Source organism: Oncorhynchus clarkii, chromosome 6 (assembly GCF_045791955.1).
Source record: "Oncorhynchus clarkii lewisi isolate Uvic-CL-2024 chromosome 6, UVic_Ocla_1.0, whole genome shotgun sequence".
Taxonomy (NCBI): Eukaryota; Metazoa; Chordata; class Actinopteri; order Salmoniformes; family Salmonidae; genus Oncorhynchus; species Oncorhynchus clarkii.
Window position 1 is genome coordinate 37,238,962 of NC_092152.1, and position 14,340 is coordinate 37,253,301.

Genomic DNA, 14,340 nt, shown 5'->3' on the forward strand with positions numbered 1-14,340 from the left:
CTCAGTAAAAGGCACATAACAACCCGCTTGGAGTTTGCCAAAAGGCAACTAGAGGACTCTCAGACCATGAGAAACAAGATTTTCTGGTCTGATGAAACAAAGATTGAACTCTTTGGCCTGAATGCCAAGCGTCACGCCTGGAGGAAACCTGGCACTATCCCTACGGTGAAGCATGGTGGTGGCAGCATCATGCTGTGAGGATGTTTTTCAGCGGCAGGGACTGGGAGATGAACGGACCAAAGTACAGAGAGATCCTTGATGAAAACCTGCTCCAGAGTGCTCAGGACCTCAGACTGGGGGCAAAGATTCAACTTCCAACAGGACAGCGTCCCTAAGCACACAGCCAAGACAACGCAGGCCTGGCTTCGGGACAAGTATGAATGTCCTTGAGTGGCCCAACGAGAGCCCAGACTTGAACCCGATCAAACATTTCTGGAGAGAACTGAAAATAGCTGTGCAGCGAAGCTCCCCATCCAACCTGACAGAGCTTGAGAGGATCTGCAGAGAAGAATAGGAGAAACTCCCCAAATACAGGTGTGCCAAGCTTGTAGCGTCATACCCAAGAAGACTCAAGGCTGTAATCGCTGCCAAAGGTGCTTCAACAAAGTACTGAGTAAAGGGTCTGAATATTTATGTAAATGTAATATTTCAGTTTTTTATTTTTAATACATTTGCAAAAATGTCTAAACCTAATTTTGCTTTGTCATTATGGGGTATTGTGTGCAGATTGAAGAGGGAAAAATACAATCAAATCCATTATATAATAAGGCTGTAACATAACAAAATGTGGAAAAAGTCAAGGGGTCTGAATACTTTCTGAATGCATTGTACACACTCAATCAAAATGCTCCACAGAGATAACTTATCAACTTATTTTTTATTTTACAAATTGTGCACTACAGTTTTACATGTATTTGAGATGGTAATAGCTCAAGGGTAAAAAAACAATTGGGAAAGGAAAATCAGTAACAAATAGGGTAATCTCATCCACCAGCCGGCTAACAATTGAGCATGGGGATGAGGTTACAAATAGAGAGGACACCAAAATGACAAACTCATATGTTAAGAAGATAAGTGAAGATATGATGCAATTTCTCTGCAGCGGTTTTTGATACTGTACACATTGCTTACCTGTAGGCTAATGAATTACACATGTAACATAAGTACTCACACTGCATTGCCCACAGAAACAAACTTTCCTCAAGCATAAGTGTTTTGTATACAAATAAAATTAAGTTCCTTTTCTTATATTTCTTTTGACCAGAAAAAAAGGAAGAATGACATGAAATGACTGACTCATAAAATGTAATGACAATTATAATTTTTTCAGCTTACATGGAATACTGAAAAAAAGGATACACAACTCATCCAATGGTGATTTTTGCTTTTTAACAGACCAAAGGCACCAAACATTCACATATACCAAATCCTATGGTAAGGCTGAAGCATTTCTGAGTATGAATGTTAAACTAGTGAGCCTGACCAACTACGGCCAGTTGAAGACAATACTGAATTGGGAAGCAGCTGAGCTAGTGATGGTACCATTTCATTCAACGATCTACACACTGAGCACGGAGCCTAAAATGCTTCTAAAAATAAACAATATCACAGATTAAAAAGTTAAGAAAAGTCAACCCACAAAACTTATATTGAGCTCAGGTGGAAAGCATGTTTGTGCTATCATCATACCAACTCCTTGTCGCTTAATGTCATGCCAAATGTTTGGTCCCAAATCTGGGACCAGGTTAATAAACCTATATATTCATCTACATGCACTATTCTTGTCTGATTGACTCCTTATTTCCGGGGAGGCCTCGATTGCCCCTGTCTCCATCTCCATCTTCCATCTTCATTTCCTCCATGTCCTTTGCTCTGACAGATAGTCTATGGTCCTAAGGCCCTGAGGTGGGCTGCTCTACAGCAGTGGAGCTGTTTGAGCTGCGGTCGTCAGGTTCAAACGCTTTCCATACAACAATCCCAATGATGATGGCTGCCACGACAAACCCTATACCGGACAGCAACACTTTCATTTTCATGTGTTCCCACCACTTCTGTTGTTTAACTCTTCCAGCAGACTTTGAGAAAGCCTTACTCTGAAAACACATAATAAGATGTTAATATTAAGATAGTAGGATGTTAATACCAAGACTCTATGCATCTATATCTGTCAGAATATGGAGGAGGGGGGGGGGGGGGGGGGGGGGGGGGTCTGCTTTATCCATGCAATTGAGGTCATGGTGCATTGTACATATTTTAAAATCCAGAAAGAACTATTCTGTCATGATACTTGACATTTTCTGACAATTTGCTAGACAGAAGCCTTTAGTTACAGTGCACATTACTTTCCCAATGATCTTTCAATGAATCGAGACCAGACCAGCCAGTCCTCAGATAACTATGGCTGTGTCCCATGTGGGCTCTAGTCAAAAGTAGTGGGATAGGGAATAAGGTGCCATTTGGGATGCAACCCCAGTCAGCCACCTAGCGAGTCCTCAGAGAACTATGTGGTTGTTGTGATGTAACAGCCTGGCTGGGGAGAAATGTGGGAAAGCTGTGACCTGGTTGGTTGACCCCAGGATGGACCATTACGGACATGCACCCTGTGGCACATCCTGGACACCCCTCTCTCTATACCGAGGGAGACTAGTGGGTTTAATTCATCTTACAACAATAGGAAATACCTTTCTAAAAATATCACCTTAAACCACAACCAGGATGTAAATTGTACATTATTTCCCCTCTCCAATTCCACCTAAAGTGTATTTGTAAACACCAATATGACGTTTCCTGCCTATTCCCTGGACTTGTTTTGGACCATGGAACATTGGAAAACACTTTCATGAGACACCAAAGCTGGAGAATCCAAAGGAGAACCCTATTGTGCTATTTGTGTATGATAGCATTGGAATCATCAAAGTAAGACCTTCAAAGTCAGTGTCTTCATATAACGAATGGTTTGTTTTAAGTCATGATTTGGTTCCATTAAAGACATATATTATTACATCTAGGGTACATCCCAAATGGCACCTTATTCCCGATATAGTGCACAATTTTTGACCAGAGCTCTCTGAGAATAGGGCTCCATTTGGAACATAAACTTCAATCACCTTCTCCAGAAGTTCATCGGCCCTGTTCTCCAGTTCTCCCAGCTTGCCTGACCTCTCGTCAGCCTTGTTGAGATTATCTAGCATGATCACCTTCACCTCTTCCACCTCCTTCTGGGCCTGCTGCAGGCGGTTCTTCCCATTCTCCTGAACACACAAAAAAACATTTGGGGTTAATGGAAGATAAATCATGGAACCACTACCGATTTGGTGTATATTTTATTAATGGTTTATTTGAATAGGGGTTGGTTTGAACAAATTTATTGACACAATGATTGAACAATCATCATAAGCACCATAGTGTGTGTACAGATGTAGGATCTTAACTTGAGCTAGTTTCCTACAGCAGGGAAAATAATCCTGCAGCAACAGTAAATGTGAATAATTATGTGGATTATAATTCATGGACATTTTTGTAGAGATTGATGTATTTCTCGTAAAAGGAATTTCAAAGTGGAAATTATAAACTTTAGAAGCCTTTTTAAACCTCAAATACACAAAATGTTTTACATTTCCTGCATTGCAGGAAGGTTATCCTGCAAAAGGGTGATCAAATTAAGATAATTACAACTGTAGCTCACACATTTTTCTTTATAGATTTGTCCCTATCTTTGTGTCACCATGTTCAAGGTAATATTTTGTATTTCTTATGTTGTGTAACCTATGCAATGCTTAACAGTAGTACATTGTTAACACAGTAACATTGATCATTAGTCATATTGGCTGAGAGATTACATTTCCATAGAGCAAACAAGACAGAACAGGAATTTGACACCCAACAACTGAAGTGGGGCAGGTTTTCCTGGACATCTGGATTACTCTGTTTTCTGTAGCCTCTGAGTCTGTCTGGAGGAACATGGCGGCACCCTACAGCTCTCCAAACAAATGAAGCACTTTACCCTGGGGCAATGAAGGTTGAACAACCCACTGTGACAATGACACTATTGGAGGCCACCAAAATCTACTATAAACTATAAGGGCCGAATCCTAACTGAGATGTGCACACTTAAATCATGTATTGATATCAACAGAAGACGCAAATCTCAAGTTACTAAAAATGTAAACAGGATATTTAATAATAGGTTGTGCAGAGCTTGATTTATATCCTGATGGGACTGTCCGTGACCTTTTGCCCTCTGAGCCGGACAGGGAAGTGAGTGATTCAGGAGTCAAGGATGCTGAGTGCTCTAACACTAAAGCTCAGACACACCGGTAGGATTGTCAAACGTTTTCCCGCCGACAGTACTTAGCACTTCTGAACAGAATGTAGGCAGTCAATCTCTTTTGTGTTCATCGTTAGCCACTCAAACCAGATGGTGTCAGTAGCATTGTTTGGCCTTGCATGTCCGTGTGTGTTGCTTAGTTTACGGTCTAGATTCCAACGTTAGCTAGCTAGCTAATATTGTTATTTTGTAAAAAGCCATTGTTGAAACTTTCCAGGTGGCTATAGCTAGATAACGACCTAGCAAGATAACAAAGAAACAATTAAATTCCCTCTCCATAATCCCAAATTGTCAGTGCCAGCCAATAGCCAAATGTTTATCTAGCTAACATTAGCATATCCATTGTGATTTAAATATAATGTCAATACTAGCTAGAGTGGTTAGCTAGCTTTGAGGAAGTATTTAGGTTTGTGTGCATTGCGGATTTATATTTATATTATATGTTTTATTTATATTGGAGAAGCAGTTACTGCCTATCTTCACACTGTACTGTCTTTGGTACCACTTTTGTTCTAGCAAGAGAAGGAATGGCCTCACACTGTGAGTACTTCTCTGCAGTGAGATTCTCTGTTTCATGCAGGAAACCAAGAGACTGAACAAAACAAGTGCAATCTCAGCGAATCTGATGATTTCATATTTCACTGTCATTACTTCCTCGACACCCTTTCATACACACAAACATAGTGGGATATGACGAGGTTAGAACACTAGTTCAGTGCCCCCAGTGACAAGTTAGGACTAGCTGTTATAAGTTACCGGTCAATGCACCATGAGTTATACAAGCTTTAGTAAAAGCTGCTTTTCTTTCCCATTTATATTCACTATTACAGCTGTCATATGGTGAATAATACTACATCTGGATTGTTGTAGTTAAATTGGATTGAGACATAAAGTTTGAGGATATGCATGGCACTGATTTAGTTCGCACCACCAGTTAAGTTTTAATAGCTGAACAATAGTCGGTTTAAAAATCAACTGGCGACAAAGTCTTCACACAGGAACTATTGCCCCTTCCAGGAAATAGGAAATCTTAAGTCTTATTACATACAGCCGGGAAGAACTAATGGATATAAGAGCAACGTCAATTTACCAACATTACGACTAGGAATGCGACTTTCCCGAAGCGGATCCTCTGTTCGGACCACCACCCAGGACAATGGATCTAATCCCAGTAGCCGACCCAAAACAACGGCGCCGCAGAAGGGGCAGACGGAGCGGCCTCCTGGTCAGGCTCCATAGACGAGTACATCGCTCACCACACCAGACTATACTACTCGTCAATGTCCAGTCTCTTGACAACAAGGTAGACGAAATCCGAGCAAGGGTTGCCTTCCAGAGAGAAATCAGAGACTGTATCATTCTCTGTTTCACAGAAACATGGCTCTCTCGGATATGTTGTCAGAATCAGTTCAGCCACCTGGCTTCTCCATGCATCATGCCAACAGAGATAAACACCGCTCTGGGAAAAAGAAGGGCGAGGGTGTATGCTTTATGATTAACGGCTCATGGTGTAATCATAACAACATACAGAAACTCAAGTCCTTCTGTTCACCTGACCTAGAAATCCTTACAATCAAATGCCAGCCATTTTACCTACCAAGATAATTCTCATCAGTTATTGTCACAGCTGTGTACAATCCCCCTCAAGCAGACACCAAGACGGCCCTCAGGGAACTTCACTGGACTCTATGTAAACTGGAAACTATACAGTGCCTTGCGAAAGTATTCGGCCCCCTTGAACTTTGCGACCTTTTGCCACATTTCAGGCTTCAAACATAAAGATGTAAAATTGTATTTTTTTGTGAAGAATCAACAACAAGTGGGACACAATCATGAAGTGGAACGACATTTATAGGATATTTCAAACTTTTTTAACAAATCAAAAACTGAAAAATTGGGCGTGCAAAATTATTCAGCCCCCTTAAGTTAATACTTTGTAGCGCCACCTTTTGCTTCGATTACAGCTGTAAGTCGCTTGGGGTATGTCTCTATCAGTTTTGCACAACGAGAGACTGAATTTTTTTCCCATTCCTCCTTGCAAAACAGCTCGAGCTCAGTGAGGTTGGATGGAGAGCATTTATGAACAGCAGTTTTCAGTTCTTTCCACAGATTCTCGATTGGATTCAGGTCTGGACTTTGACTTGGCCATTCTAACACCTGGATATGTTTATTTTTGAACCATTCCATTGTAGATTTTGCTTTATGTTTTGGATCATTGTCTTGTTGGAAGACAAATCTCCATCCCAGTCTCAGGTCTTTTGCAGACTCCATCAGGTTTTCTTCCAGAATGGTCCTGTATTTGGCTCCATCCATCTTCCCATCAATTTTAACCATCTTCCCTGTCCCTGCTGAAGAAAAGCAGGCCCAAACCATGATGCTGCCACCACCATGTTTGACAGTGGGGACGGTGTGTTCAGCTGTGTTGCTTTTACGCCAAACATAACGTTTTGCATTGTTGCCAAAAAGTTCAATTTTGGTTTCATCTGACCAGAGCACCTTCTTCCACATGTTTGGTGTGTCTCCCAGGTGGCTTGTGGCAAACTTTAAACAACACTTTTTATGGATATCTTTAAGAAATGGCTTTCTTCTTGCCACTCTTCCATAAAGGCCAGATTTGTGCAATATACGACTGATTGTTGTCCTATGGACAGAGTCTCCCACCTCAGCTGTAGATCTCTGCAGTTCATCCAGAGTGATCATGGGCCTCTTGGCTGCATCTCTGATCAGTCTTCTCCTTGTATGAGCTGAAAGTTTAGAGGGACGGCCAGGTCTTGGTAGATTTGCAGTGGTCTGATACTCCTTCCATTTCAATATTATCGCTTGCACAGTGCTCCTTGGGATGTTTAAAGCTTGGGAAATCTTGTATCCAAATCCGGCTTTAAACTTCTTCACAACAGTATCTCGGACCTACCTGGTGTGTTCCTTGTTCTTCATGATGCTCTCTGCGCTTTTAACGGACCTCTGAGACTATCACAGTGCAGGTGCATTTATACGGAGACTTGATTACACACAGGTGGATTGTATTTATCATCATTAGTCATTTAGGTCAACATTGGATCATTCAGAGATCCTCACTGAACTTCTGGAGAGAGTTTGCTGCACTGAAAGTAAAGGGGCTGAATAATTTTGCACGCCCAATTTTTCAGTTTTTGATTTGTTAAAAAAGTTTGAAATATCCAATAAATGTCGTTCCACTTCATGATTGTGTCCCACTTGTTGTTGATTCTTCACAAAAGAATACAGTTTTATATCTTTATGTTTGAAGCCTGAAATGTGGCAAAAGGTTGCAAAGTTCAAGGGGGCCGAATACTTTCGCAAGGCACTGTATATCCAGAGGCTGCATTTATTGTAGCTGGGGATTTTAACAAAGAAAATTTGAGAACAAGGCTACCTAAATTCTATCAGCATATTGATTGCACGACACGCAGGGCTAATACTCTCGACCACTACTACTCTAACTTCCCCACCCTCCCTTCGGCAAATCCGACCACGACACCATCTTGCTCGTTCCATCTTATAGGCAGAAACTCAACCAGGATGTACCAGTGACGAGAACCAAGCATTTCGCTACACTCGCATTAACATCTGCTAACCATGTGTATGTGACAAATAAAATTTGATTTGATTTGATTTGATTTGATTTGATTTGATTTCAACGCTGGTCTGACCAATTGAAAGCCACGCTTCAAGATTGTTTTGATCACGCGGACTGGAATATGTTCCGATCAGCCTCAGAGAACAACATTGACCTATACGCTGACTCGATGAGTGTGTTTATAAAGAAGTGCATTGGAGATGTTGTACCCACTGTGACAATTAAAAACTACCCTAACCCGAAACCGTGGATGGATGGCGGCATTCGCGCAAAACTGAAAGCGCGATCCACTGCATTTAACCATGGAAATAGGTCTGGAAATATAGCTGAATATGAACAGTGTAGTTATTCCCTCCGCAAGGCAATCAAACAAGCGAAATTCTAGTACAGGGACAAGGTGGAGTCACAATTCAACGGCTCAGAGATGAGACGTATGTGGCAGGGTCTACAGAAAATCCCGGACTACAAAAACAGCCACGTCACGAACACCGACGTCACACTTCCAGACAAACTAAACACCTTCTTTGCCCACTTTGAGGATAATACAGTGCCACTGTCGCGGCTCGCTAACAAAGACTGCGCCCCCTCTCCCTTCTCCGTGGCTGACGTGAGTAAAACATTTACGTTTTTAAACTTGTTAACCCTCGCAAGGCTGCTGGCCCAGACGGCATCCACAGCCGCGTCCTCAGAGCATGCACAGACCAGCTGGCTGGTGTGTTTACGGACATATTCAATCGCTCCCTATCCCAGTCTGTTGTCCCCACATGCTTCAAGATGGCTACCATTTTTCCTATACCCAAGAAGGCACAGATAACTGAACTAAATGACTACTGCCCCATAGCATTCACTTCTGTCATCATGAAGTGCTTTGAGAGGCTATCTTTATCTCAAGGCCATCAGACTGCTAAATAGCAATCATTAACTCAGAGAGTCTGCTGCCTACATTGAGGTCCAATCACTGGACACTTTAATAAATGGATCACTAGTCACTTTAAACAATGCCACTTTAAATAATGGCACTTGAATAATGTTTAGATATCTTACATTACTCATATCACATGTATATACTGTATTTTATACTATCTATTGCACCTTGCCTATGCCACTCGGCCATCGCTCATCCATATGTACATATTCTCATTCACCCCTTTAGATTTGTGTGTATTAGGTGGTTGTTAGGGAATTGTTAGATTACTTGTTAGATATTACTGCACTGTCGGAACTAGAAGCACATACACTCACATTAACATCTGCTAACCATGTGTATGAGACCAATAAAATGTAATTTGAGGGATAGTCTGCTTATGGACTTCAGAGATATTTAACAGAGCTGGGTCTATATCTGTTATTAAATAAGAGTAAATATAGTAATGTCATAAACAAACATAAAAATATCTAACCATTTAAATGTGGTTGATTGATAGGTTAATATCCTACACTAAATTATTACCCTGGCCCTCTGATGACATTCACAAACCATTTTCAGGTTTGTATGCAGGTTTGGGGAGTAACGGATTACAAATAACGGTAACTGTAATCAGTTACGTTACCAGCAAAAATGTTGTAAACAAGTCAGAGACTACTATGATGACACGCTAAATGTGTTTGATGGATCGCGGGAAAATCAGGCATACGTTTTTGTAGGCTACAGTCCAAGCTATGTCTTCCAATGGTGCAACTGCTGTTGGCATCCAAAGATGATCCAATTTGAATAAACGCTTGGAGGTAAGGACGACAGCAGTGATGTAGTCTATGGCGATACAAATATCACTTTTTATTGATATCCACATAGCGCATTGATGTGAGTCACACTGCTGCTCTCTCAATTAGCTGGTGGTTGTTGTGGATGGCTGTTCACAAATATACATTTGTATTTGAACCCAATAATGGTTTAATTAAAGAAGTTTAAGCTGCCTATCAATCATTGTTTTTGAAACCAGTGGACAGCCAGTGGAAAATGCACTCTTGCAACAGCTGAATAGTGCGGATCCCAGCCTATGGAATGAAAGTGGGGCTATGATTGCTCAATCTAATTCATTCTGAGAAGAAAAAATATCCATAGGCCTAATGGACATGTGCTCAAACTCGCACACTTTTGATAGATTTAAGGGGCAATCTGTAATTGCTACATCCATTTTAGAATAATAGTGAAGACAATAGAGTTATGAAATAACACATATGGAATCATGTAGTAACCAAAAAAGTGTTAAACAAATCAAAATATATTTTATATTTGAGAATCTTCAAATAGCCACCCTTTGCCTTGATGACAGATTTGCACACTCTTGGCATTCTCTCAACCAGCTTCACTTGGAATGATTTTCCAACCGTCTTGAAGGACTTCCCTCATATGCTGAGCAGTTGTTGGATGCTTTTCCTTCACTCTGCGGCCTGACTCATCCCAAACCATCTCAATTTGGTTGAGGTTGGGGGATTGTGGAGGCCAGCTCATCTGATGCAGCACTCTGTCACTCTCCATCTTGGTAAAATAGCCCTTACACAGCCTGGAGGTGTGTTGGGTCATTGTCCTGTTGAAAAACAAATGATAGTCCCACTAAGCCCAAACCAGATGGGATGGCGTATCGCTGCAGAATTCTATGGTAGCCATGCTGGTTAAATGTGCCTTGAATTCTAAATAAATCACAGACAGTGTCATCAGCAAAGCACCCCCACACCATAACATCTCCTCCCCCATGCTTTATGGCAGGAACTACACATGCAAAGATCATCCGTTCACCCAGAATGCTTCTCACAAAGACACAGCGGTTGGAACCAAAAATCTCAAATTTGGAATCCACACCAAAGGACAGATTTCCACCAGTCTAATGTCCATTGCTCATGTTTCTTGGCCCAAGCAAGTCTCTTCTTCTTATTGGTGTCCTTTAGTAGTGGTTTCTTTGCAGCAATTTGACAATGAAGGCCTGATACACAGTCTCCTCTGAACAGTTGATGTTGAGATGTCTGTTACGTGAAGCATTATTTGGGCTGGTAACTCGAATGAATTTATCCTCTGCAGCAGAGGTAACTCTGGGTCTTTCATTCCTGTGGCGGTCCTCATGAGAGCCAGTTTCATCATAGCACTTGATGGTTTTTGTGACTGCAATTTTGTTCCGTATTGACTGACCTTCATGTCTTAAAGTAATGATGGACTGCCGTTTCGCTTTGCTTATTTGAGCTGTTCTTGCCATAATATGGACTTGGTCTTTTAACAAATAGGGCTATCTTCTGTTTTTACCAAAACAAAGGCGGGGTGTCAGTTTTGTTATTGTTTCATCTGTTTCATCTGCATATTATCAAGATATTAAAGTGTCACCAACAAAAAGGTAAACAATAGGCCTATAGCAAATGCAGAATATGGCATATATTTTTCACATATAAACAGCACTTTTCAATATGGCTCAAAGCACGTCATTCCATGAGCGCAGCATTATTTTTCAACTCAAATCAATGAGCCCAATCAGTCCGCCATGACAACAAAATCATAAACAACAGAGTAGGGCTGGTGGCTAATAAGTCCTTGATTTTGGGGTTATGCTCAGGTGAAATAATTTGGCTAATCTATATTTCCATATTTCCAAGTCCTATTCTTGAAGATCAAGGGGTATAACATTTATTGGAATGACTGGAATTCTGATAGACTTTGGTTTTTATTAATGTAAAGATATAACTTGTAACTTAATCGTATTATTATGTGAAGTAGAAGGCGATGGGTTAGAAAAAGCTTAAATAACCAACCCATAAAGTAAAATGTAACATTCATATATGGCCAGCTATGTAAACTTTAACAAGTTAAGTTACTGATTACAATTTTGGACAGGTAACTAGTAACTGTAACGGATTACATTTAGAAAGTAACCTACCCAACCCTGTCTGTATGAAATAATCTATTTACATGAATTTGTTTGAATTATGTTTGATCTCTCATAAGTCAAATCCAAATCAAATAAAAACTATAAAAGGGAATATTTAAAAGTCTAATTAACTGTATCACACGATGTAGGCTACATAACAGTCAAGTTCAATGTAGGAAAACGGTCTAACGCAATTCAAAGCCAGGCAGTAGCCTAATATAGGCTATACACATACAGTGATAAAGGAACGCTTCTTACAGGTCTGTGCAATATTGAGGTTAATAAACTAAATTATGAATACATAAACATATATAAATATAGTATTTCTTAATCCTTCATTTGTCAAAAAAAAATAATAGAAACTTACCATTGCTTTCACGTTACTATCTCTATTCCCGTCGTAAACTGTCACTGAACACAATGCATTGCGTCTTGGCATAAACTTTGTGTTCAAACAAATGTTGTCTTTATCCAAGATGATTTTCCGATATGACAAACTTTTATTTTAACCTTATCTCATTTGCAGTTGGCTACAGTTCGTTGCAATCTTTCTTTTAGTCGATATTCTTTATTTTTCCTGGTCTACTCTCTTCCACTTTCACTGAAGTCTACTGGTCGGGTCGGGTGACATCCACCCCTTTTCTGGAAGTCAGCAGAACAGACCCTGTGACGTCGCGGCCGTAATGTCACTGAATTTAAATGCTGATCGGTAATATTAGATGCGTGATCATACTACATAAGTGAAAGGGCAAAACCGTACACCTTCCCTATCATTTGAAAATCTACAGATTTTACAGGCTTTTGACGAGTGTTATAGAGCCTTCATTATATATTCATATTCAGCCATTGCCTTTCACTTTCACCTAGGCTTACAATGCAGTGGTGTAAAGTACTTACGTAAAAATACTTTAAAGTATTACTTAAGTCATTTTTTGGTCATCCCTACTGCCTCTGATCGGGCGGAATCACTAAACACAAATGCTTTGTTTGTGAATTAATGTCAGAGTGTTGTAGTGTGCCCCTGGCTCTCTGTTAAATAAAAATAAAAAATACAAATAAATTGTGCTGTCTGGTTTGCATAAAATATTGAATTGGAAATTCTTAATACTTTTACTTTTACTTTTGATACTTAAGTACATTTGAGCAATTCCATTTTCTTTTGATACACAATTATACTTAAAACCAAATACTTTTAGACTTTTACACAAGTAGTATTTTACTGGATGACTTTCACTTTTACTTGAGTCATTTTCTATTAAGGTATCTTTACTTTTACTCAAGTATGACTTTTGAGTACTTTTTCCACCACTGCTACTATGACAGTAGCTAGTCTAATGAGTGGGCTATATGACCATGATTTGCCTTTTTAGTAGAGGGGATTGAAAACAAAAACTGCATTTTATGACAAATTGGCCCACATTCAACAGGCTCCAAAACTTAAACAATGGGTGCTTGTCTGTGTTCACTGTCAGTAACGGTCAGTAGCGTGGCTCTGAAAAAATTGAGTTATGGACTACCAACTTCCATCCCAAATTCCTTGTGCTTCTAGTGTACACCCTGTTCTGTTAATACTGTATTTAAATTATAGTTTAACTCACAGCCTTAATCTGTATTTATTCAGTTATAATACATAATAAATAACGCTCACCATAAGAGTTACAGTTGATGTAAACCTACATTCCACTTATGACAACTGACATAGCACAGTCATAATATGAAACTTTCATGCAGGACATCTAGGAAAGGAAGGGAGGAGTGGGGTGAGAGAGCACAAACCCCACAAAAAAAATTAAAATCAGGAAATTGCAAGTGAAGTAATACATGCGAGAGGAAGTAAAACTTTTCTCACAGTAAAATAAACTTAAAAATGTATATTCCATTTTGTAGGGAATTCACAAGTTTTCAGTAGGAAAATGCAGTCTGAGTAATTTGATCACTGAGCTGAATGCACATTCTTACATTATTTCATCATTACAACTATTTCCATCAAGGTTTTGTGACATGAAACCAGTACAGAAACATGCATGTGAACGGAAACCACACTTTTTGTCTGAGTGCACTGTGTACCTGTATGCTTAGTATATTTGTAATTAAGGTCATGCAGGAATATCTGTTGTCCTCCATCTTACCAATATGACATTAAACCAACCAACACTAACGTCATGTTTTCATACATTTTCATTAACTGTCCTTTAACTGTAATAAAGAAATCATAAATGGGTTACCTGGGAAGGCAGGATTTTCTCTTTATCGCCTTCATCTGTCAACATTGACTTAATGATAAACATGAATAAGAAGTAAGCTATAACCCTGGTTGCCTGCCTTGGCTTTATCAGAGCATACTAGAGCTGTGCCCAGTGTTGGGGCCCTTAATTGTGTATGGGGGCAGGTATGGACTGGGACCACAAATCGGCTAACACATTGCCCATTTTTTTCCCTTGAGGCCCCTACATTTGGCAAATAATGATCATTCTGCACAAAACCCCCAATTTAGAACGGTCCACTGGGTTAAATATGGACAGGCCCATCCGGCATTTACCCAAACTGCCCCATTTCCAATCCATTTC

At 40.0% G+C, this 14,340-nt stretch overlaps 1 protein-coding gene across 2 annotated transcripts; it reads right to left on the minus strand.

Annotated features, from left to right (window-relative positions):
• Positions 1-858: 858 nt before the first annotated feature.
• Positions 859-14,128, minus strand: LOC139411084 (vesicle-associated membrane protein 5-like). 2 transcript variants are annotated; one of them, XM_071156926.1, is made up of 3 exons: positions 13,999-14,128; positions 3,108-3,251; positions 859-2,093 (listed from the first exon to the last, which is right to left on the minus strand). In XM_071156926.1, exons 1-3 carry the CDS (start codon positions 14,059-14,061, stop codon positions 1,893-1,895), a joined length of 408 nt encoding a protein of 135 aa, XP_071013027.1. In that variant the 5' UTR covers positions 14,062-14,128; the 3' UTR covers positions 859-1,892. The 2 variants fall into 2 exon arrangements, with proteins under 2 accessions (XP_071013027.1, XP_071013026.1); XM_071156925.1 differs by lacking the exon at positions 13,999-14,128 and adding an exon at positions 12,141-12,417.
• Positions 14,129-14,340: the final 212 nt, after the last annotated feature.